The sequence below is a fragment of the Besnoitia besnoiti genome, chromosome IX (genome assembly GCF_002563875.1).
Source record: "Besnoitia besnoiti strain Bb-Ger1 chromosome IX, whole genome shotgun sequence".
Classification (NCBI taxonomy): domain Eukaryota; phylum Apicomplexa; class Conoidasida; order Eucoccidiorida; family Sarcocystidae; genus Besnoitia; species Besnoitia besnoiti.
Genome location: NC_042364.1, coordinates 73,098 through 97,426, shown reverse-complemented (window position 1 = coordinate 97,426; position 24,329 = coordinate 73,098). Strand labels below are relative to the sequence as shown.

Genomic DNA, 24,329 nt, shown 5'->3' with positions numbered 1-24,329 from the left:
CACTGCCTGGACACACCCACAAAACTGCAAAACTCGTAGACACCCAAGACTAGGAGAATTTCCTCCGCGAATGCTTTCATGAAAAAACTGCATGTCCGCCTCGGAGTGGACGTGGGAGCTCATCTTTAGGAAATGCGCTAAGCGAGAGCTACGGGCGGGGGCCGCTCTCTGCACTTTCGGGCCTTTCGTCGACTCTTATCTCTGTTCGCCGCAGGAAGCAAAGGTTTTAAAAAAACGGGAAGTTTCAGAAGGCGCAAGCCAGAGCGGCACGGGAGACAACAGGGAGGACCGACCAACAGAAAGAATTGAGAAAAAAGCGTCGCTGCGCAACGCCATCGCCTCGACGCGGACAACACCGGCACCGACTTGAATGGCTGAAAAGCGCAAAACGTGGAAGACAAGAAACAAAACACACGAATCAGCGATTCGTGAAACAAATCTCTCCGTGCCAACCAAATACAACAGCTCGAGAGCCAAGTGCGGCGCAGCCCGCCGCAGGGAGCCCTCCTCAGCGTCGAAAGGGGGGCGCCCCTCTCAACTCGCTTGGTCTCGCTCCTCCACTTTTCGAACTTCCTTTCCTGATTCCTCTCGCCTCTCTGCCTTCTGTTCATCACCGCCCACGCGAAGACGTGGCTTTCTTGGGGATCTCCACCCGTCTTCGCCTCGGCGTCTGCGCGCGAAGGGGCGCGGCTTCGAGGTTCCGCGGGGGTTAGAGTCTAGGGGTCGGCTCGTCGCCTCCCGCATCCGCCCCCTGACGGCCTCCGGTCGAAGATTCTCCCCCGTCTTTTTTCGCGGCCGTGTCTCGGCAGTCATCGCGCCGCTCGGCGTCTACAGCCTCTCCTTCGCCGCCTCTCCCTCCTCGGGGGCCTTCTCGGCAGCTCCCCCGGTCTTCGGGGTGCGCCGCGGCGGCGGCCGCGGCCACAGCGATCTGCGCGTCTTCGCAGAGGACTTGCTGTTGGAGCATCAGGAGGAATTGCTTGTCGTGGAGCGCCGTTCGTCGCGCGTCCTGCATCTGCTTCGCCCGCGTTCTCTGCTTGTCGCCCTCTCGCCCCGCGCCCAAGAAACCCGACCCGAAAGCCGGCAGCGCCGCAGACTGCGCGGGGCTGCTTCTACGGAAGACGCCGCGCGCGTCTCCGGCCGTCTCCTCCCGACGCATCGAGGAGTTGTGGAAGTCGCTTCCCCCACTCGCAAAAGAGACGCACGCGCCGCCGCTCGACGCCGCGGCCTCCGTGCAGCACCGCGCGGGAGACCTCCGGCGGACCTCGAAGGCGTCGCCGTCGGAGAGGATGCGCCGCGCGACTTCCTCGACCTCCGCGGAGTTCACCGAACCCCCCGACGCCCGCTGAAAGAGTTTCTCGCTCCGCTTTCGAAACAAACCCGCAGACGCGGACGAAGACATGAAAGCAGATGAAGAGAGGGCAAAGGACTTCTTCGCGGCGTCTTCGGCGGCGCGGCGGACGGCAGACGCAGCAGCGAGAGCTCGCGAACGCGCCGCATGCATCACGTCAACCCAGGGCAACGAGGCGGCGGAGGAGACAGACGCACGTGACGGCGAACGCGGCGGAGAGAGCGGTGCACATGCCGCCTCGCATGCGTCTTCGCCGCCGTGTCTTTGAGCGCGTCCGGTCTCCTCTGCGGCGCGGAGGCGACAACAGTCATCGTGCCTCGTTTTTTCTCGACGCTGGATCTCGGCGCGCATCCCTTGCGGAGACGGTCGCACCGCAGCGCAATCGCCTGCGCGCCAGGCGTTCGTGTCGAGAACGCCTGAGTCGCTTTCCGCCGCAGTCGTCTCTCCCGCGTCCCGCGGCTCTTCGCCCTCCCTCTCTGTGTCCGTCTCTGTGTCTGTTTCTCTTTCTGTTTCCTTTGCTTGCTGCTCAGCGGCAGACTCCTCTTCTTTGGCGGGTTCTCCTCGCCTGCGACTCCGTTCGCCCTCCCAGTCGTCTCTTCTCTCCGCGTCGGGCTCGCTTCTCGCGTGTCCAGCGCGCCGCCCCCCCGTCACGCGCGCTTCTGCTTCGGCTCGAGCTCGCGGAGGCGCCGCGAATGCAGCGAGAGAAAGCAGAGACGCGCAGGGAGGCATCTGGCTGTCGAGCACGAGCGAGCCCGCCCCAGACGCAGCCTCCGCCGAGAAGAACGCGCGGCGCGAAGGAGACGCCGAGCGAGACGAAGCGCGCGAGCCGCGCGGCGGACACGGCACCCGACGCGGCAGGGCGGAATCGGCGTCTGCTCCGAGGGGAGAAGGCGAATGCGGTGGCGACAGGCACCGCGGCAGACTCGACGCGCGCTGAGCGCGAGGCATCTGCTGTCTTTCATAAACAAAAGGGAAAGGAGAGTGACAGGCCGCAGGCGAAAGAGACGACGAAAAACGCGGCGAAGGAACCTGTCGCGCGTCGCTCCTCATCTGAGCTGCGTCGTCAGAGGCAACCTCTCCTTCCGCTTCTTCGCTGAGGGCGGAGACGGAGTCGAGGCCTGGGCGCCCATTCAGCGCCTCGGCCTCGAGGCTGCACGCCGCTTCTGTAGGCCGCTCAGAGGCTCCTCCTCTGCGCGAGTCTCCTGTGGTCTCTGGCACAGATGCCGCGAAGTCTTCGCGGGCGCGCGGCGAGCTCATATCCCCTCGGATGGCGCTCGCGGTGGCTCGCGACGCGGCTTCCGTGCCGCTGCGTGGCGGCCTCGCCCGTGCCCACGGAGAGCGCAGCCGGGCGTCGGACTCCGCCGCGCCGCGAGCGCCCCTCTCTCGGCTGTCTTCTGCGTGTCTGCTTCTGCGCGGTTCGGTGACCTCCGCCTCCTGGCAGGCTGCGCCCGTGAGCAGCCTCGCCGCCGAGCGCGCCGCCGTCGCTGTCGCGCCTCCCAGGAACGCGTTCAGACTCCCACTCGCCAAGCCTCCGTCAGTTTCCGGTGCGCCGGCAATGACAAAAACGTCGTCTTCATCGCCCTGCAGAGTCGAGACGCAGCTGGCTTCGTCTCTGGGAGCGTCTGGGCTCGCTCGCTCGCCTGCTGCGCGCCCGGCGAAGAGACGCTGAGGTGCGTAGGGCGGCAGCAGCGACGCCACTCGCCGTGGGAGAGCCGCAAGCGTCGTCTCCTCGTCAGCTGCGTCGCTGATGTGGACGTCGACGTCGACATTCACGGGCGGCAGCGCCGCGAGGCCCTTCGCCTTGCGCCCGGCCTCGCGCCCGCCAAAGAGGAAGGCTGGGAAAAGTCCCAAGCGCGCCAATGCGTCTTTCTCGAGGCCGCAGGACGCCGAAAAACCTGTCTCGGGTAGGCCCGTGGGCGCGGAGCCCGCAGGGGGCGGGTGGAGCCTAGGCGCTTCAGAGGCAACGGCGTCCGCGAGGGCCTCATGCGGGTCGGCCTGAGCCTCTTCGAGAGCACGGAGGAGGCGCTTGTCGCAAGCGTTCGGACTCCATAAGACGTAGTCGCCCTGCTCGCTCTCCGCGCGGTCTGCCTCGCTGTCGCCGGGAGCCTTCCGCCCGCGGCGTGGAGTTGGGTCTTCGGAACCGCTGAGGCGCTCGCCGCCGCGCTCTGCGTCCGGGACTTCCGTAGTGGAGGCCCAAGACGGCAGCGGAAGAATGATTGGCGCTTCCTTCGGCCGCTGTTCGTCCCTTCCTCGACTCACGCCCTCCGCCTGCAGTCGCCGCTCTCCCTCCTCGGGTCCGTTCGATGGGGCGGCTCGCTCGGCGAAACCGAGCGACCGCGAGGAGAACGAAGAGATCGACGAAGAGGAGATGGAGGACGAAGACCCTTCTCCCTGAGCCTGCGTCCGGCCGTCGCAGCCGGCGCCTGCGAGCGACGTCTCGGAGGGAGTCGTCGACCGCGCCGGGCTGGGCGCCGCGCCCGCGGACCCCGCTCCGACGGCGTCTTCGGCGCCCCATTTGGAGCCGTGAGGCGTGGAGGCACCGAGGGCCTCCGGCCGCGCGGCGTCGCGAGTGCCCTCGGCTTTCCGCTGCGGCCAGGGAAACAGGTACGAGGACAGAGAGGAGCGGAAAGACGAACCTGCCTGTCGGTGGCTCTCGCGGGGCTTCGACGGCTGAGGTGCGGACCCCTCCCCAGGCGCGGTGGCGCTTGCCCGGCGCGCCGCGACCACGGTCAGAGACCCGGGCCTCTGGGCTCTAGTGCCCAGAGGCGGCGCAGCCCCCGACCCCTCGGCTGCATGTCGCTCCAGGCCCGCCCCCGTGCAAGGCGCGGCGGCGCCGGGAGGGCCGACCCACGGTAGTGCCACACCCCCGAAGAGCGGATGAGGCAGAAGAAAAGACGACGAGGAGGCGTCGGGAGAGGGCGACGCGCGGGCGGAGGGAGGCTGAGAACAGAACGCTGCGGCAGCGGGCGGCGCCCCATGGACAGAGTGAGCCGCCGCCGGGAAGAAAGGCAACGGTGGAGGCAGGTACGGCTGCCAGAGAGGCGGCGCTGCAGACGCCCCGGGGCGCCCGTAGACCTCGGCCGCCGCTGAGGAGGGAGCGCCGGCAGAGGGGACGTGGGACAAGCCCGGTGGCGGAGAGGACGCCGCGGAGAGAGGAGGCGCGTAGAGGCAGGCAGGGTCGGAGGCAGGCCTCGACGAGAGCGAAGGGACACGGTGCGACGGAAAGGAAGAAGGGTCGCGAGGTTGTTGGGGGAGGCAGCCCAGCGCCGACCCGACAGGAAGACGCTGAGGCGCGGCCATGTCTGCCTGTCCAAGACCTGGAGCTTCTCGCGACGCGGCTTCGCCCGTGCTGCCAGCCTCTACCTCCCTCTTCGAGTGAGCTGCCTGCTCTACTCTCTCCGCCCTCTCGCGCGCGCGCGCGGCTCTGCGGCGGCCGCGCGGCTCGCCGAAAAACAGGCGCTCGAGCTCTTCTTCCGCGGAGTCCTCCCCGGACTCTCCTCGCGCGGGAGGGCCTGCCTGCGCCCTCCCTCCGCGGCCTGCGCCCGCCAGCCGCTCGCGCCCAGCCACGCTCTCGGGGGGTCGCGCAGTCCCCGCCTCGGGCGGGGCCCGGGCGGCGATGGGCGGGACCGGCCCCCCAAGGCTCCACGGTCTCTCGGCGTAGCCCTGGAGAGCCCGCCAGTACAGCCAGTGGTGCCAGTGTAGGAGCATCTGCGCCTCTCGTGAAGCATGCGCCCGCCAGACGGGAGGGGCCGCAGGCGGAAGAAAGGGCAGCGGCGGACGAGAAGCTATCCACTCTCGGTCGCGCGGGGCTGACTCGCAGCCGCCTGCGTCCTCGGGCCTCGGGGCGCCTTCGCCGCCAACCGGACGGCCAGACGGTTTGCCCGGCTGAAGCGGCTGCACGACGAAGGAGAGCGTCCCGCCGTTTGGATCTCCGCGGCCGCCTTCTGGCGAGTGTCTCTCCTCGCACCCGCCTCGGCCGTCGGCTTCCTGCGCGCCAAGGGGCTCGAAAGCCATGCGAGTCTCTGTGCGCGTTTCGGTGCGCGGCGCGTCTCCGCGCGCTCGGCGCTCTTCGTCTTCCAAGAACTCCGACCAGGAAGCCTCGCTTCTTTCTTCGTCGTCGCTGCCGGATTCCTCCGCAGCGAGCGCAGCCCAGAGCGACCACCGGCCTCTCCCTCTGCGCTGGGGCTCCGCGGCCCCCCCGCGAGCGTCGCTTTCGCCCGCGCGTCGCCGGTGCTGGCGCCCGTAGAGAGAGCGCCACAAGCCGGTCTGCGCTTCGTTTGCCCTGGCTGCTTTGCCCTCGCCTTCACTCGCGGAGCACTTCTCCGCAGCCGCGGCACCCGTCGCGTCGTCTCGCCTCTCGCAGGAGTCCCCACGGGCCTCCAGCAGGTCTCCGCCCCCTGCGCGGCCTCCTCGCGAGTGCCCGTGGCGGCGCACCTGGCGGCAGGCCCAGCCGTCTTCGCGCCCTGTGGCGGGGGAAGTCGAGGCGCCCGCGGGGCTCCACTGACTCTGGGCGCCGAGGTCGCGCGCAGCTCCAGCCTGCTGCCTTCCACGTTCTCCGATGCCTCCCTGCGATGGGCGGCGGGCGTCGCCCTCGGGCTCGGCGCCCGAGGGAGACGGCGCGGCGGCGGCGAGAGACGGCGCACGCTGGGGCGAAGCGAAGGGAGCGGCCGCGACGAAGGCCCTCTGCGGAGCGCGTGCAGAGGGCGCAGTCTCCTCTCGCGCGGGCGGCTGGCCTGTGCTCCTGCCCAAGAAGCCGTCGAAGAGCGGCGCACCGTGAAGCGCCGCGCCGTGGAAGCCGCGCGCAGGCCACGGCGGCGCCTCGCAGTCTGCGGCGGCGCGCGCAGGCCGCGGCGGCGCCGGGCTCGCCGACCTTCTGGAAAAGGGCCTCAACGAAGTGCGGGGTGTCAGGGACTGCAGCGGCAAGTCGTCGTCCTCGTCGGGATCCGCCGCTGGAGGAGCTTGCAGCGGCGACCGCGGGGGGTCCGGAGGAAGCGCGCACGAACACGACAAGGCACGCGCAGAGAGAGGGCGCGGCTGCGGAGCAGACGGCAGAAGCGAACCCACAGAGGCGGTCGCCTGCAAAGCCGTGCCGCAGCAGATGGTGCACCAAGCCGCGGACGCGGGCGCGGCTGCGCTCCAGCGGCACGCTCGGCGGTCGGCGCCCCGGCCTCGGATTCTCGCTGGGCCCCGTCGCCTCTGCCGGCGGCAACACTGCGGTCGCTGCGCCCCGCTAGAGACTCGGTGCAGGCGCGGCCTCGACTGCAGCCCGTGGAACGAGCCCGTCATGGTGAGGGGTGCCGGGGCTGGAAGAAAGAACCAGGCGAAAACCGCAGAAGAGACGCGACAGGAGGGAGTGAAGGCGAGGCCAAGCGCGGGCGAACGGCAGCAAGCAGGCGAGGGGGGACGGCAGAAAGTAAGCGGACAGGGCAGACGGCGCTACGAAACGCCATCGGTCAAGACAGAACGGGCGAGACGTTTCCTCGTAGCTAGACACCGGAACAGAGCCTCCACTGCATCTTTTCTCTGCGCGCCGAAAACGCAGGCGCTGCGCAGAAGGCCGACGGCAAACGCCAAAGGGCGGCGTCCTGCACGCCTCTCTTGGAAGCAGCCGCAAAAAAGAAAGAGGGACATCGAGGAAAAAGAAGAAAACCTGTCTTGGAGCTTACCGTCCCTGATCGTCGACAAACCGATTTTTCTCTCCCTTGTCGTGCCGTTTTGTCTCCTCGCTCACGTCTCGGCGGTCACGCCCCAGCTCTTCGCAGACTCGAGAGCTCGCTTCTGACGGGAAAACTTGAAAATATTTCGAAAGCGCTGCCACGAGTTGCCTTTCCTCGCCTCTTTCATCCGCCCGAATCACGAAACCCGCTGTGTGACGCGCACTTCCACATGTCACGCACTCGCGACTTGCATGCACTCAGATGGCTCGGCGCGAAAAAAAAGGGGCGATTGCGCAATTTCGCTGGCCACGAAGGTGACTTTCCTGGACTTCGAGCTGGAGAAATGAAAGTCTCGCGCAAGCAACTTTGCGGCGAGTTTAGGTTGACTGCTGCGTAAGTGCTGTGGTTGTTGAGCTAGAAACTTTTAAAAGACGAAGCTTCCAAGAAAAAAACGAAGACGTTTTCGGGAGCGTAGTCGCGTTTTTTAGCAACGGGGTGAGCGGGGGACGGGCGCTCGGGTTCAGCGAACCTGGCTCTCACCCGGTCGTTGGTCTCACAGGCGACTCGTGTCTACTCTTTCCCTTCTGTTTCTCAGCTCATTGTCGTTTTTCTTCTCCTTTTCTCCTTGACTCCAGTGCCCTCCAGTCCCACGGAGGTGAGGAGAGAGCCCTCTACCTCTCTCGCCGGTTGCGTGTGTTTTCTTGCTCGTCTTCGGGTAACGGATTCTGAGTCTTACAGCTGGTGTACATCTCCGTCATGTTAGAGCTAGGTTTTGTCTTCGCCTCCTACTCAACCGGATTCTGTAGGAGTTCCCTGTATCTTCATCCCGTTCTGCGGGCATCAGTCGCACAAGTGTCCTTTTCTGCTGTAGTCCGCTCACGCTCGGTGCCGCGAATAAGCGTGTCAGCTTCGCGCGCATGCAGCCCGCATTACACTCGGCTTACGATTTCGTTTCGCTTGTTCGCGCTTCCCGTTGTTTCCGGTGGATCTCCCTGGTATTTCGCTGGTTTTTCTCGACTCAAGGAAACCGCCAAACTGAAGCGTGCCTTCGTGGAGCAGGGACAACTTCGAAAACAGCGAGAGTGAGCGCATGCAGCCGCAGCGTGTGCGGCACACGCAGACCTCGCAAGCGTCCAACTTTTTAATTCTCTCCTGTCTTTCCTCGATTTTTCTCGTCAATAGGCTAACGAGGAGGAACGAGGTACGAGAGGGAGGAACCCCGTGACGTGCTTCCTCGTGGGCTTCTTAAAAAGCCTTTTGTCAGGCCGACTCGCCTTCCGGGCTGCCATCGAGGCGGTGGCGGAGGCCTTTCTCTCTGCTCTTTACTTGTTTACATTTCGTTTTTCACCGGTTTTTCTCAATCATCTTCGCCTTTCTCCTAGCCATAAGACCACCCATCTCCAGCGAGGCGCTTTTTCTTCTGCATCACCTCTCCCGGCACCGTGAAGCGACAGGAATGAAGCACAAACAAAAACAACAACCGCAGCAGCAGCCAAGGATGGCGGAAATATGACCTCCTCTTTGCTTCTCTTGTAAAAGGCTGTCACGGGACGTGGCAGCGCACATTTCGTGCGTTTTTGTTTGTCTGACAACTCGAGAGTTTATCTCCTCGTCATTCTCATCTTTGCTTCTGTCTTGCTTTCATTCCGTCTCTCTCTCTCTCTCTGGTTTCCGCTCTTGGCTGGGTTCTTGTTATTCCCCCTTTTCTTCTTCGTCGCCTTCGCGCTTCTCTCGTCTTTCTTTGTTCCCCCCCTCTACACGTTTCTGAATATGTAGACGGGAATATAGTCGCGTCTGCGGTCTCCTTCTGCGTCTCCTGTTCACTGCGGCGCCATGTCGCCCGCTTCGGCGAATCTCGCGCCAACGGCCTTCGGGGCCGTTGGCGCGTCCGCAGAGCCTCGAGGCGTGAGACTGCGGCAGCACGAAAAACGCGATTCCAGCGGATTTTTCTCGACTGGAGCTGAGTCCTATCTCGCGACTCCGCAGCCTGCGTTCAGCGACAGCCCGGAGCCTCGACACTACAAGCCTCTCTACGTCGACGTGCCGCGCATCGAGAACGTCATTCGAAAACTCGCCGCAGACGCGAGGCAAAAGTTGTCCGCTGCGACGATCAAGGTAACTGGCACGCCGGGTGCGCCAACGCGCGACGCCAGTGGAGAAGAGAGCCCGCGAAGGAACAGAAAGGCAGAAACAACTCCCCGGTCTCTGCGCTGTTCTCTCCACGGAGCTCGTCGCATGTGTGTCGCATGTGTGTCCCGTTTGGTTGTCGTGGGCTAGCTGCCTCTTCGTCCCGCCGCGGCGCTGCCCTGATCTCGCCGACCGGTGTCGCTCGCAGTTTTTTCTCTCCAGCCAAACGTTCCTCTGGGCGCTCCTTTCGCACTGCTCCTCCTCTGCCGTGGGCGTCGCGGCGCCCAGGGCTTGGGGTGTAAGGGGCCTCCGCGCCCGTTCGCCGCCGCGGTCTGGAAGCTTCTCACAGCCGCTGTGGTTCTCTGTTCCTCGCAGAAGCAGCTCAAGCAGCTGCAGCACGAAGAGCCGCTGCCTCTGGCGACGCTCCTCGAATCTGCTGCGGCGCCTCGCGAAGAGAAGTCCAGCGCAGACGACGGACGGGACGGCGCGAAGAAGGCGGCGACGGCGGGCGCCAGCGTCCACGGCCAAGCTGAAATGCTCGGGCTGCTTCCAGGTGGAGAAAAAGAAAAAACAAAAGTCACGCGATCAGCCACAGAGCGCAGGCGCTGCCAGAAGAGGCTGCGCGCGCGTATGCAGAGAGACCGATTCTGGCTGAGCGCTCTCGAAACAATCTCCACACTCAGGCGGTCGCCGCGACCCTCAGAAATATATATATATAGATTATATTCGTGTATACGTAATGTATATATATATATATTTACTCGGATGCTACATATGTATATATCTATGTTTATAGGCACATATGTCTAGAATCTCGTGATGCAGTAAGCATGCACGAATCCACGTGCATATATATCTGCAAATTCGAGGCAGGCGGCTCACTTCTGTCGAGATACGCGGTTCTGAAGTCAGCCTTTCGAGGAGCTCGTTGGCTTCATGCTGTGACGCCGCTCGGTTGTGTGTCTTTCAGAATCGCGTTTTCGCAACGTCATGCAGCAGCAAGTACAGAGGCTGAACTTTTTTGCCGAGACGAAGGCTGAAGAAATTCGGCAGCAACTCTGCCACATATACAACGCCATTGGTCTCGTGAGCAAAGCACTCTGAGCAGGCACTCCGCCGCCCTCCATCTTTGCAGCCTGCATGCGCGGCGAGTCCCTCCAGGAGCGCCAGTCCCTGCACAGCACAAGTCTACTGACTATTTGTCTGTCGAGCGTATCTTTTTTTTTTTAGATGCGAGAGCAGCACGGCTTTACACCCGACGTGGCTGCCCGCCTGGAGGACGAGCTCGACGCGCAGGCTGCAGGTGAGGCTGAGAGAGCCGCAAACGAAAACGCTCTTTTAGGAGAAGATACTGCGCTAGCGGGGGAGTTGGACCCCTAAACGCGCGTGGCTCTTTGCCTCAATCCTTACTTTCTTTTCCGCGATTCAGACTGGTGTAGCGTGTATCATCGTCCCCGCGTTCAGCCTTCTACAGTCAGCCTTCTACAGGCATGCATTCATACCTCTGCAAACGTGTGTATGCAGTGCCTTCGCGCAAGATGCGGCATGCACGTGTGCTGTCGTGTATACCAATATATATATATATATATATATATATATATATATATGTGAAACCGCGTAAAATATGTGTGTCGATGTGCGCACAAACGTACGCATATATATATGTATGTATTTGTTACATCAAGGCAGTTTTTACGCTGGCATGTTGGAACTTCTGTACGTCAAGCGACTCCGCCCGTGCGTGTCTCCACTCCTCAGAGATAACACATCTCGACTTCTTTGTGAGGAAGAACTACAAGTCCCTCGTCGAGCTCGGCCGCCTGTTTGATCAGCTCCTCGGGGTAAGCCACCGTTTTTCCGCATTTTCTCCCGAATTCCTGGATTTCCAAGCTCCCTCAGAGCACCAAGGAGACCCCAAATCTCTGCTCCATATGTCGAGTATATATACATGTATTTATCTATCAATATGTGTGTGGATACGTAGTGTCGAGGAGACATGGTTCGATAGAAGCGTTTCTCTGGGGCAACGGGCTGAGTCCGGATGTGCTGTTGCCCTTGTCTGCGTTGTGTCGTCGCTGGGAATTGCGGCCTCTTGCCGTGTGTGTCTCACCTGAAGCTCGCGGTCGCTTCGTTATTGAAATGCGTAACTTCTGCACGCCGTCCAGTCCGCAATTTCGAGACAAAGGGAGATCGAAGGTGACTGGAGCGCATGCGTCAGCGCAGGCCACGTAATGGACAAATTGGCGCATAGCAAAGCGCTTGAGAGGGGCGGTCCTCTCTCCATAAGCAGATCTATCGCATCGCGCGGCCCGCGCTTTTCCAAGAGACAGATGCAGTTCCGTCGAAGAGAGGACACAGGACTTTTTAACGCCTCTTCCATATGCCTACATGTATATATATATATATATATATATATATATATATATATATATATATATATATATATATATTTGTGTATACATATGTCTGTCCTTTGATAGAGGGAGAGAAAGTCTGTATAATTATGGCATTTTCGCGCGGCTGTATACGCATCTCCGCGGAAGGACGATCGACGAATCCGTGTTTTGGGTGCGCAGACGGACACGACGCGCTGGTTCCTGTTTTCGTTGATCAAAGAAAAGTTTTGCAACGTCGATCTGGAGGGGCTTATGCTGCGCCTCTCCCTCGCGTGGTCCGCTTTCCGCCAAGCCAAAGTAAGTGCCGCATCGAGACCTTCTCGCTTTCAATCGAGCCGGCGACCTCCTGTCTCAGCTGAAAGCAATTTTTCTTGGGGGGGGCGGGGGGGGGGCTCTGATCTTCTGCGGGACCTTTGTCTGTTTTGATTTGTTTGCTGTTTGTTTTCCTCGAGTCTTGTGCACGTCGCTTTTTGTCTTTTTTTCTGGTTTACCAACGCTTCTCTACATCACCGCCCGTTCTGTGCTATTCTGGGACCACGGTGTTTTTTTTCTATTTTTTTCCAGGCAGGTGTGACGGAGAGCGGCAAGTGGCAGGCGCCGGAGACGTTTGTGCGGAACACGACGAAGTACTGGCTGCGCTCGGACAGAGTGGTATGCAGAAAATAGAAGTAAAAAAAAGATAAAAGTCTGCATTCTCTCAACGGGAGAATCAAGCGACGAAGCAGAAGGGAGGACGTCGCTGTGTCTTTCTGCTTGCAACTGTTTTACGGTTTGTTAGTGAGACGTTTTTTAATGGTTGTGCTTGCTCTGAGTCTCTGACGACGAAGCCGCGAGCTGCGTCTCGACACTGCCGGGCTGGTGAGCGTTCAGTTCGAGCCCACGCGGCGGGATGCGCTTCTTCATGATTGCTTAGGCCGTTTTGAAGGCGCTTCTGAGGATGAGGCTCATACCTCATACAGGACGTGTGCGCCCCCTCCCCCCCCCCCCCCGTCTCTCTGGCGGCCGAAATTCTCAGAGTCGACTTTTTGTTTTTGTTGTATCTTTCTGGCTAGGTGCACGCGCAATGTTTGATTCTCAAGCACCTTCCCTTCCTCGTCTACGGCGCCTCTGAGGAGGAGCTCGTAAGCCTCGAAAGCCGGCGCTGACTCGAGCCTCAGGAGGCCCGCCTCAGTCCGTCGAGCCCTTTCGCGAATGAAAACGAACACAGGGGCGTCCGTTTGTGTTTTAGTGACTCCATCTGAAGCAGTATCTAGTATATACACATATATATGTATATTTGTGTACGTAGATGTGTACATCATAGCCTTTGGTGCGTTAGCTTACCCATGTCACACGTCTCCATCTGTTTCGATTTCATATTTTTCATATTTTCTTTACGCGTGTGCATTTGCTTGCATGTAAGCGGCTTCGTACTACCTCGTTTCGTGGCGTCATCGATTCGCAAGTCAGCACAAGAAAGTCCAGCGTGTATCTATATATCTGTGTAGTTCTGTATAAATGTATGAATGTGTATGTGTGTGTTTGGTTAAGTTTCTTCATTTGAATGTATGAAATTTGTAACTTATATAATAATGTAATGTGTTAACGGTTTAGCGTTTCATACATGCGTATGTGTATCTGCATGTATACCTTTATTCATCGCAGGTGGATAGACAGGAAATACGCCAACTAGATAGATTTCGGGCTGAGAATTAATATGCATCGCTCCATATGCTCTACACTGTACCAGCGACGTGCGCATTTTTCTTAGGCTGAGGCGCTTCTGCGAAAGAAGACAGAGCCACCTGAAGAGAAGACTTCGTCAGACAAGGCGGGGCGCGGCGAGGCGGCAGAAATGAAGAAAGCGGTCGCGCTGCCCGCGAGCATCAGCGCGTCGCAGCCCATCACCTCCGTCTACGTTGACAGCAACAGTACGTCTGCAAATCTGTGACAGTTTTTTATGGGGAGAAAACGAAAAAAAGTCCCCTGTGCGACGGCTGTGACATATCGTTTCGTCTGGATCATAAGTGCCAAGAGCGTCATGCAGCGGTGCTTTTTGTTACAGCGGAGATGGACTTCGGTGAGGAGGATCAGGCTCGCGTGAGAAGAGGAGATAGAGAGAGGAGAGCGCGGGTAGAAACGAGCCAGACGGATGTGGTCGGGCCATGCGGGCTGCGGCCTATCATCATCTCATCATCGATCACGCACAGCTGGGTCTCGTTCAAGAAAGGCTGAATGCAAGCTTAGTAGCGGACAAAAGCAAAAGATGGTTTCTGGGGACAGCTCCAGTATCTGTCTGTGCGTTCGGTGTGATTGTCTGCGGAGATGGCTGTCTGTTTTTTTTCCTTTTTCGCAGGTGGATACAGCTACTCGAACCGCATTCTGCGTCTCGAAGGTGCGCAGCTGATTCGCTTCCGCTGGTATGGCGCGAATGACAACGAGAGCGATAAAATAGTTTTCATCGAGAGGTAAGGACAGGCCGGCAAGAAAGCTAACAAGACGCAGAAGGAGCTGACGAGACCGCCCAGCAGAGGAGTGTGTGTCGTTCGCGCTCTGAAGTAAGAAAGCGTTGTTACGAAGATCCGCATGCATGTATATGCATGTATATACATGCGTAGACGTCTATGTGTTCACGGATGTCCGCTGCGGTTTTTTCTGCGGAATGTGTGCTTCAGCGGCGGAGACAGCTCCATGCATGCATCCGTGTGGATACGAATTCCGCGTCCGTGGCCTGCGCAGCTCAGTTGGGTGCCCGCAACTCCTTGCACGAGGGAGAGATGTCGCCTGTGTGCGCATCTTTTGGCATCCCAGCATATTCATTTCGTTATATATTCATATATTTTCGTAAATGGGAATGTATGTAATTCGCGTGTTCTAGGGCGTGAGGCATTCAGCCGGCGCCTGGAGAGATCTGCGCTGCGTTCAGGAAGACGCACCACGAGAGCTGGACAGGCTTGAGCAGCACAAAGGAGCGCTTTGCGATCGACCAGAAGTACGTGAAGCGCTTTCTGCTGGGGCGGCTGCCCGCTGGGGAGGCCCTCGCGCTGCAGTTCCGTGACCGCTGGCGGAGGAAAAAGCTGAAAGAGAAGGCGAAGAGCCGCGAGCCGCCGCCCCCCGCGCAGGCGGCTCCGCGCGGCCCAGGCGAGCAAACGCCGGAGGCGAGAGAGGAGACTGCGGAGGCGAACAAGGCCCGCGTGGCTGCCGAAGAGGCCGAAGCGGAGAAGAAGTACTTCGAGGACCCGAAGACCCAAAAGTCGCTCGAACTCGCGTGCGAGATACAAGACGCCATCCTCGCCCACGGACTCCTCCCCATGGTAAGTGGTTTTTTGAAAAGAAAACGAACGCGAACGCGGAGGTTGAGCGGCGGGACGAGGCGACACCTTGAAGACCGAAACTCTCGCCGCACACGCGGCGCGTGGGCGATTTCTCAAGCCGCGTCTTGTTGTTCATTCACAGCCAGCGGGCGTGCTAAAAAGCACGTCCTCATTCCAAGCGCTCGGAGGCCGATCGTGCGGCGATCTCTAGTATGCTGGGACCGATACCGTCTCCGCTTTTCCAATGGGGGGTACTGGCGTGCGGCGTCCGGGTCTGTTTTCATGTTTCTAGGTTCGCACGAGCTACCTGCGCGCGGCGTTCCAGCTGAGCTCCTCGAACGCTGTGCGAATTTCGCTCGACACGAACTTGTGCATGGTAGACGAGCTGACGCCGCAGTACGTGATGCTCGCCGAGGAGGAGGCGCGTCTGAAGCGCGCCGCGCCCGCGACCTCGCCCGCGCCCGCCGACGCGCTCAGCTTCTGGGAGAGGCTCCGGGAGCCCGCGGGTCTCCAGCGCCCCGCGCCGCGCCGCGAGGTGCCCGCGCTCCAAGCGGAGCAGACGAGGCCGCTGGAGGGCGGCGGGCGCCTCGACCGCATGCGCGCGGACGACGACGACGACGTGCTCTGGTGTCGAGTCGCGGAGGAACTCCTCGGGAAGGTGAGACGCCCTCCAGCGTGTAGGGTTTAGGGTTCACTGGATTCCAGGAGGGGGCAGGGCTCGCTCGCGGAAAATGGACGCCAAGTCTGCCATTTGAGGTGCAGAAATTCCCGAAACACGCGAGAGCCGCGTTGTGTCGCCTTGTAGGTTGCGAGACGGCGTCCAGAAAGGGGGATACTGGATGGCGTCCTTCCACCCAGACTGGCTACATTGATGTGTGCGCTGATATATATATATATATATATATATGTATATATATTTGCAGATATCAGGTAATATTGGGGTATGGGTTCATGCAGATATTAGATAGTATTCGTGTCTGCATTGATGCAGATATCAGAAAATATGTGGTCATGTATTCGCGCGTGTATTTTAGAATGCTGGTTAAATCTGCAGGCGTCCTCGTGAAGCTCGCCGCAGCTGCCTGTGCTATGGAGCACAGACCTCGTGGGCCCCCGGCACTCCCCCCCGCTGTGTACTCCGCATGTGCCTGTATATATATATATATATATATATATATATACGTATATTCATATTTATGTCTTTTTAGGGATCGGGGGTATCCTTGATTGAGTATGTGAACTCGCATTCACGTTTTTTTGCCTGTTTGTGCTCCCAGAACGACGTGGTTCGGTTCCCTTTTGCGGTGCTCGAGGTCAAGCTGCAGACTTCGCCGTCGCCGCCTTGGGTGGAGGAGCTGCTTGCGCTTTGTGATGCAAGTAGGCCGGAATGGAGGACTCTGAATCGCTTCAAGGACTGTCGCTTGTCTAGAGTCAAACATCGGCTGAGGGTGACTTGAAACAAACGCCCAGGCGCAGAGCGGCCACGCGCGCGATCTATCGGTTGCTGTCAGAGCGCGCGCATGACACGTGTACATAGATATATGTATACACACACATGTATCTAGATCTATGTACATATATATTACTCATATATATATGCAATTCTGTGTGAGTGAGCTGAGCTGACGGTCATGAGAGCCGCGCGCGTACACAGGTGCTACGCGACGTCGCGGGTGTGTGTAGGGCTAGTATGTACATATATACATATAGCTAGGTAGATACAAAATACGGTTGATGAATAGAATGGATCTCGCAAGCCGGTGTGGCTTGCGGCGGGTAGGCCCTGGCGCGCAGGTCTGCGTGGATGTGTCTGGGCCGCGTGCGTTCAGCGATGGTGCCGAAGTTTTCCAAGTTTCAGCACGGCATGGCGTTCCTCCACAGCGACAAAGTGAATCGGCTGCCCTACTGGCTATGCTCGACGCCCGAGCCCGCGCCTCAGGTTGCGTCGCGCACGCTCGACGGCGACGCGACGCGGCCTACGCTAGCTTCGCAGGCGCCCGCAGACGGCACGTGCGCTGACCGCAGAGACGAGGCGGCGCTGGCGCAGTGTTTTCGCTTCGGGTCGCGGCGCGGCGCCTCGTTCTTCTCTCCGCTCGTCCGCAGCGTCGACGACTCTGGGTTCCACGCCGAAGAGGCCCCTGTGGGGAGGGGGGCGGCCCCGGGGGGGGGGCGCAACGGCCGTGGAGACCCCAGCGGAGTGGGTGCGCGGCGGAAGCCCTCCAGAGCGCCCGCGCTCAGCTGCGACTCCGACCAGGAGGACGATCGAGGCCAGTGCGATCTTGTCCACCTCAGCCGACGCCTCGCGGTGAGAAGACCTCTAAATCCTAAACTCTAAACAACGGGTGAAGCGACAACCAGGCCCGCGCGAAATGGAGACGGCCTCGCTGTTGCGGCGAGGAAGGGCCGCCCGCGGGGGCGTCACCTCGTGGCTTCGGGCTGCCCTACGCGAAAGGTTTCGAGTGCCCAACCCCCGGAGAGAGAGAATGTGCGGCATCGCGGTTTCATTCCCGTCGACTCCCTTTTGTCTTTTTTTCTCTCAAGTCTCCCCCGTCCCCCCTTTTTCCTCTGTCGCCCTCCATCTGATGCGTTTTTGGCTTCAATTTCTCTTTTTTGCAGCCCCATCGCTTCAGCGCGCGCGGCACGGATGCCGCGCGCACGCTGGACTGGCTCAGGCAGCGCCACGATGACGCGCTGGTGGAGGATCTGCGATCTGCTGCAGAGCGTCGCGAGGCCCTTTCACGGAAACTCGAAGAAGAGGCGGCTGCAGGCCGGGACGAAGCCGCTCGCTGGCGGGTTCGCCGGGGTGAGGGCGATGAGAGCCTTGACGAGCGACTCGCGCTCGTGGCGGACGACGAAGACGAGGACGAGGCCGTCGAAGGCGACGAAGAAAGCGAGGAGGCGCGAGAGGGCGGCGGGGTCTCCGCGCGACAGAGGAAGAGCGCATGCCTGCGAAAAGTCCTGCGGCAAAGCCGAAAGATGAAGAAAATCGACCCCAAGAGCTTCTTCGCAAACGAGCGAACCTTCCTCCACTACGTGCAGAAAGGAGTGTATCTCGCCGCCTTGGCCATAGCGTAAGACCGCAGATTCCGCGCTCGCGTTACTCGCAGGCCCCTCCCCCGAAGCGAAGAGGCGAGCGAAAATTGCGAGACTGCGTTTTCTCTCTGCGCTCGCGTGCAGGGATGTCAGCGAAGCATCAGGGGTGGAGTGTGGCTTCGCGAAGGGGCTGCGAGTCTCGATTGTCGGCTGCCGAACCTCGAAAATGGAGGAACTGCGTGCCTTGGCTGCTTACCTCTAACTCCGGCCGTGGTTCGCCTCGTGTCTTCTCTGTGGCAGTCGTTCTTGCAAGTGCTCATTCGCGTAGAGCCGCTCTGCTCGCAAATATCGACGCGCGTGCATGTCCACAGTGGGGTTGACGCCGGCCCCGCAGCTGCCTCTCGAGTGTGTGTGGTCCTGTTGCACGGAGTTCCCGCGGCGATGTGATTTTTTTCGTTTGCATCGGGACTGAATCCCTTCCCTTTTCGCCTTTTTCTCTGAGGGCGCGGTTGCAGGTTGTTGCAGTGGGGCGGCGGAGTCTGGGCGGCTGAGCTGGCTGGCTTCGGCCTCGCGTTCGCCGTCCTCAGTCTGCTCGCGTACAGCTACCACATCTTCGAGGCGCGCGGCAGGAAACTCGAAAAGTCAGTGACAAAGGTAGTCGGGAGTGCGCGAAGACGCAGACGCGCGGCAGGGTCAGACCGGGTGCACAGGAGTCCTGGCGAACCTGCTTCCCGCGCTGCTTCGAAAGCGAGAGGAGCCTGAGCGCGGCGCCGCGGTGACAGCAGAGTTCACGCGCTTTCAAGAACAATGCAGACAGGTTCTCCAGGGTTCACCATTGCATATATACGTGGAGATTTCCACACATATATATGTATATATGTGTGGATGGCTGTCCAGCTGCACGTAGACTGCGTCTGGGTGGTCTATGCATGCGCGTGTGTTTTCCTTTCTGGGTATTTCTGTCCTAATGTAAGGAGTCTGTGTAACAAACATTTCTGTTTCTCTGGGTTCTTCTTTTTCAGGAAAGTCGCGCGTGGCGACCTCAACTCTGGTGATCGCTACGACAGTCGACACGGCCCCGTCCTCGTTTTCGCCTCGGTCTCTCTTGTTGTTTTTTTCATTCTCGCGCTCCAGGTGGATTCTGGCGTAAAGAAACTTAGGAGCATCTAGCCCTCGCTTTGCGTTTCTTTTCGCCGAATCGCTCCGTCGATCTCTTTTCTGCGAAGGGACTACTCGACAGCAGTCAGCACAAAACAGAGAGACCTCGAGAGGCGAGGACATCCATGCGGCGGTGGATGCTGAGCGACGCTTTGAAAAATGCAGTGACGCTTGGGAGGCTGCCGCAAAAAGCATCAAGACAAGATTCTTCTGGGCGCTTCTCGGGCGTGTATACTCTCCTCCGCGGACAGGCGCCACGAGAAAGCGCCTCGTCTAGCCCCAGTGGGAGCTTTGTCTGCGTGTTGCAAGAAAGTGAAAAATGGCCCTGTGACGCAGCGGTGGCAGTTGGCAGGCGTTTTCCGTCTTCTCTCGGTCTTCGAGAGGAGGCTTTGGAGCCGGGTTCTTGGAATGTGTCTTGATCCTCATAGGCCGACGACACGGATAGTCTGCCTCGTAGACCGCGCGGAGGTTTGGTCCCAGTTGACCCGTAAAACCTTCCTTTCTTTTGCAAAAACAAGTCTTATAATCCGCTCACTACCCTTATATATGAAACAACACTCAAACCCGCACCCCGAGCGTGGATGAGAGGTCTGTCGACAGCTCTCGAAGACACAGAAAGGGGCAATAGGCCGGCGGGCGGAGAAGGCGCGCCTTCACGAGCCATGCCGCGGGAAGCGACCGGACTGCTAAAACAGAGAAACCAGAGGCAGTCGTGTGGCGTTAGGTGATCATACAGATAGAGATAGGTAGATAGATGTACATGTGGGAATAATAATGTCGAGGGGATGCATTCGCCTTCTGTGTGCGGCCCCTCAATCAAGAGAGTGTTTGTTCGCCTCACACAAGCGGAGTCACGTAGGCGTCTAGCGAGTGAATTTGTCGCTCTTGTTCTGTCATGGAGGCGTGCGCTATCCCACGCGTTGTTCACATATTCATCGTTGTTTTAATCGAAAATGCTTCAGGTATCACGGCTGCTGGTGATTCGAGTTCTATTGAGCGAAGCCTGTAATTTGTGTTTCCGAGGTACCTCGGAGCATAAATTCAAGTCTCTGTGACGCACGTTCACCAGGCGTCTGCAGTGTTCCTCGCCTCTACAGCGTATTCGCCAACTAGGGAAGCACCGCCAGCCCTCATTGATGGCGGGTGCCACCCAGCAACGCGGCAGGCGTCTAAATGTGTCAACATCTTGGGTTCTGCACATCTTCCAAGACTCACGTACGTCACGGTTTCAAAGCCTGCATAATCGTGCAAACAGGAAAACTAGGTCGTGTGTGCGTCTGCGCGCTCCTCCGGGCTGCGATTCGTGCTCGCGAACTGAGGCTGCATCTGGTGCTGAAGGAAAGCTGGTTGCGCGGACCTGGCACCCCCGCAGAGACTGGTTTCTGTCCGGCGCAAAGCAGGCTAATGATCCAAACGCAAAAAAAAAAAGAAGCAAGATCTCGAGGCTGGAAGGAGAATGTCACCGTAACGGAGCTTCACAGCAAAGATGAGTAAATGTGTTGGAATTGTGCTCACTGGCAAGAGAAAAAAGCGGGGGACTTCCAATGAGAAGCATTGGCAGCAGTGTGCCAGAAATCCCACAGGCCGATGTCTGTGTCTCCGGCGCGTGTGTCTTCTACGGAATGAGAGTCAGCACGCACTTGTCGTCTGCAAGGCGCGTGAGCAACGCCCGTCAATTTTTCCTTTTTTTGTTTTCGAGAAAGCCATGTTGGCCCTTTAGGACGCCAACTCAAGGCAAAGGGGGGCCAGTTTCCTGTCCGCTGAGAAGTTTCAATCCGAGGCTGGAAGTTGCCCATAGAGCGCCTTCGCGCGGCAGGACAGCGTTCCCCATCTGGGCTTTTTTGGCTCGCGACGAAGGCAGATGACTCGCTTTCCCGAGCCGCTCTTTGTTTCGCCCGTGGTCAGCATGATTTCCCTGGAAAGCGAGGAAGGGAAACCTGCGCGGGAACGATTCGAAGCGTCATCTTGGGGCTGTGTACCAAGAGCATGCAGCTGTATGCATCGCTTCTCGTGTGGAACGTCGAGTGAGTCTAGAGTGGCAACGTGGAGAGCACACATTATTCCTGTTCGCTTATTCGGCGTGTTTCCTGCCATCACCACCCTCTTCTGCGTTCTTTTCCTCTTTTTCTCGATGCCTCCCCTGAGACCGTCTCCGGCGGGTGTCTGCACAGTAGCCTCTGCCGTGACAGTGAGGCAGCTTCGCGCGTTTTCATCTGTGACTCCGCGGGCCGCTGTGAACAGAAATGGAGCTGCCTTTCAAGGAAAGTATCATTCTGAGGGCGAGTTGCGGACAGGAGACCCTTTTTTCTCCTTCAATGAGCATTCCGCCAGCTCGAGTTGGGGCCGCCGAAGCGATGGCGGCGCTTTGGCAAAAAGCACGAAAAAAGCAAGTGCCTCGGCGCTGTCTGCGAGGCGTACGTACACCGTGAATGTTCACAGTGGAGGAGTCTTCCGATATATCCGCCCTCTCAGTTTCGTTTGCTCTCGGTTTGTCGAGAGCTCTGCTTCCCCTCGCGGTGACACCCAGGCTACGGTTGACCGGAGAGCCTGGGACGTCTTCCCTTCTTCTTCGGAAGCTTCTTCTTCCTCCATCTCTTCACAGGCGACATACCGCAGGCGAAATCACGGTGCCAGTGCGACGTCTGGCTCGTCTTTGAGTTCACCCAGTCCGCGCAGGCTCCCGGGCAACGGAGTTGCCGCATTCCTCTCTAGTTCCATCCCATCTGTTTTATCCTCTTCTTCACTGTTTTCGCGATCCGCGCAGAAAGCTCCGAAAGAGAGGCAGCTCCATTCTGCGGGTTCGGGTTCGAGTCCTAGGGAGATCTTTGGCGGCTGTTCACAGCTTCGCCATCTATCGTCTGTGTCCCGCGCGCGTGGCGCACCAGACACAGCTAACTCGTTCGGAGAAGACGAGGATCCCGCTGGGTCGAGGCACCCAGTCTTCACATCTACAAAACAAATTGCGACAATCGGTCCCGCGAGCTGGGATTATGAAGAGGTAAGTCGTTATCGATTTCGTTGAGAGTGCAAGGCACGAAGCGAGACTCGTGTCACGTCGGCTCGAACGCGGAGCTCCGGGCCTTCTGCCGCAGCATGTTTCCAGCATCTCATCATGAGGTCTTGCGGACGACTCGTCGTGTCTACCGAGAGGCGTCTTCGGGCTGGCAGTCTTTTTGAGACTTGTGGACTGTCCATGTCGCCTTTCTTTGGCGCGGCGCCGCTGTGGTTTCTGTCCTGCATTCTCGCGGGGCTGCGCGTGGCGTCTCTGTGCGTGCGTGCGTAGATTGAGCGGCTCTTCCTCGCAGGCGTCGACGTGTTTCGCCTGAATATGTCTCACGGGCTGCTTTCGGAGAAGCACCAACAGCTCCTGCACGTGAGGCGGCTGGAAAAGGCGTACAAGCAGCCCGTGGCGGTGCTGGCAGACCTGCCGGGGCCGAAGTTTCGTCTTGGCATCTTCCGCGACGACGAAGCTTTCCTCGCGGCTGGAGCGGCCTTTACGCTCGACTCCTCCGCGGTGCCTGGCGACGCGTCCCGCGTGCACCTGCCTCACCCAGAGATCCTCTCCGTGCTGCGCCCGGGCGACATCGTGCTGATGGACGACGGGAAAATCAAGCTTCGCGTGGTGGCGGCGGCTGGAGCGAGCGACGGCGGTGAGGCGGCGGCGGTGCAGTGCGAAGTGCTCGTGGGGGGCCGCATTTCAAGCAAGAAAGGCGTCAACGTGCCCTCGGCTCTGCTGCCGGTCTCCGCGCTCTCGGCGCGCGACCGCGAGCTCGCGCGAACTGTCGCCAGCTGGGGCGTCGACTGGATCGCGCTGTCGTTCGTGCAGTCCGCGGCGGACGTCCACGAGCTGAGGCGCGAGCTCCTCGAGGCAGCGCGGGAGTCGGCCGCTGAGCCGAGTCCCCCCGAGTCTCCCGAAGAGGGCGTCGTGCTGGGCAGCCGCGCAGGCCGCGTTCGGCCGGACATCTCCGTGATTGTCAAAATCGAGAAGCCCGTCGCGCTGGAGAACTTTGCAGAGATCCTCGCAGCTGCAGACGGAATCATGGTCGCGCGCGGCGACTTGGGCGTCGAGCTGCCCAGCATCGCGTGGCTGCCGCGGGTGCAGAAGCGCCTCGTCAGTCTCTGCAGGAAGGCCGGGAAGCCGGCGGTTGTCGCGACACAGATGCTGGAGTCGATGACTCAGGCGCCGCTGCCCACGCGCGCCGAGGTCTCAGACGTCGCCAACGCCGTCTACGACGGCGCGGACGCCGTCATGCTGAGCGGCGAGACCGCCGCAGGGAAGTTCCCTGCGCACGTGGCGCGCATGCAGCGCCTGGGCATCGAGGCCGTCGAGGACGACCCTGAGTTCTGGGCAGCGGAGGACGCGCGCCGCCGCACGGCCTCGCCGCGAAGCGCGCGCAACTCTCGGGCGCCTGCGGCCGACGAGGCCTGCGAGAAAGATCGGATGGCGACGATCCTCGCGCGCTTCCTCCCGAGCCGAAGGGGCGAGCCGCGCGCCCTCGGGTCGCCTGCGGCGCCCCCGGAGGCGGCCTCGCCGGTCTGGGAGGAGGCCGCGGGCGCGTGGATGGAGGCAGCCGCGGAGATGGCGCGAGGCAGCGGCGCGAAAGCCATCTTGGTGCTCGGAGAGAGCGAAGAGGCGCTTCGGCGACTCGCCGCCCTGCGCCCGCCGGTCCCCGTCGTCGCGGTCACGCCGTGCGCGCACGCCGCGCGGAGACTGAAGATGTACTGGGGCATTTATCCGGTCTTCTCAAGCGCCACGGACGCCCAGCGAGACTGCGCGGTGCCGCGCTCGCAGTCCGAGATGCATGCACAGCTGCAGCTGGCGTGCTCTGTCGCGAAACAGGAGCGGTTTGTCGAAGCGGGCACAGACTCGATCGTCGTCGTCACGAGACCGGAGACTGCAGCGGACAGCGGCGTATCTGGAGAGCCGCCCGCGGCGCCCCTGTTGACAGTCTGCAGACTCGATGAGCGCGCATTGTCGAGTTCTCGCGCAGACGCCTGAACGTGTCTCTGTTCGGCCGGTGCGCTTTTTCCAACGCGGCATGCGCCGTCGGATCTAGTCAGCGGTAATCTGGCGCGGCCCTCCGCGTGAGATGTGGCGCAGTGGCGCAGGAGTCCGCATGTAACTCGACTGTCTAGACTTGCATGTTTGTTTCAAAGGAAGGATCGCCCGCGGCGGAAATCGTCGCAGAGTGGGAGGCGCTTGACGGATTTGTACCTCCTGACACGGATAGCGTCTGCACCACGCTTCACTCTACGTAGATGGTACGAGCCGGCAGCTCCCCGCCACAGTTGTTCGCAGCTTCACAAAAAGGCGAAA

General features: G+C 60.2%; 3 protein-coding genes across 3 annotated transcripts; 2 read left to right on the top strand and 1 right to left on the bottom strand.

The window, feature by feature from the left end:
* Positions 1 to 709: 709 nt before the first annotated feature.
* On the bottom strand, positions 710 to 6,634 carry BESB_011800 (uncharacterized protein; the record flags this gene model as incomplete). The annotated part of the gene is made up of 1 exon (XM_029359910.1): positions 710 to 6,634. The coding sequence occupies one exon, from the start codon at positions 6,632 to 6,634 to the stop codon at positions 710 to 712; it is 5,925 nt and encodes a 1,974-aa protein (XP_029216577.1).
* Positions 6,635 to 8,838: 2,204 nt separating this feature from the next.
* Positions 8,839 to 19,024, top strand: BESB_011790 (uncharacterized protein; the record flags this gene model as incomplete). Its single annotated transcript, XM_029359909.1, has 17 exons — positions 8,839 to 9,120; positions 9,508 to 9,685; positions 10,103 to 10,218; positions 10,363 to 10,435; positions 10,891 to 10,973; positions 11,709 to 11,825; positions 12,093 to 12,179; positions 12,581 to 12,649; positions 13,279 to 13,438; positions 13,864 to 13,975; positions 14,434 to 14,821; positions 15,114 to 15,479; positions 16,099 to 16,198; positions 16,651 to 17,126; positions 17,438 to 17,892; positions 18,370 to 18,495; positions 18,877 to 19,024. 17 exons carry the CDS (start codon positions 8,839 to 8,841, stop codon positions 19,022 to 19,024), a joined length of 3,336 nt encoding a protein of 1,111 aa, XP_029216576.1.
* A 1,894-nt stretch (positions 19,025 to 20,918) lies between these two features.
* BESB_011780 (uncharacterized protein) lies at positions 20,919 to 24,011 on the top strand (the record flags this gene model as incomplete). Its single annotated transcript, XM_029359908.1, has 2 exons — positions 20,919 to 22,010; positions 22,296 to 24,011. The coding sequence occupies 2 exons, from the start codon at positions 20,919 to 20,921 to the stop codon at positions 24,009 to 24,011; spliced, it is 2,808 nt and encodes a 935-aa protein (XP_029216575.1).
* Positions 24,012 to 24,329: the final 318 nt, after the last annotated feature.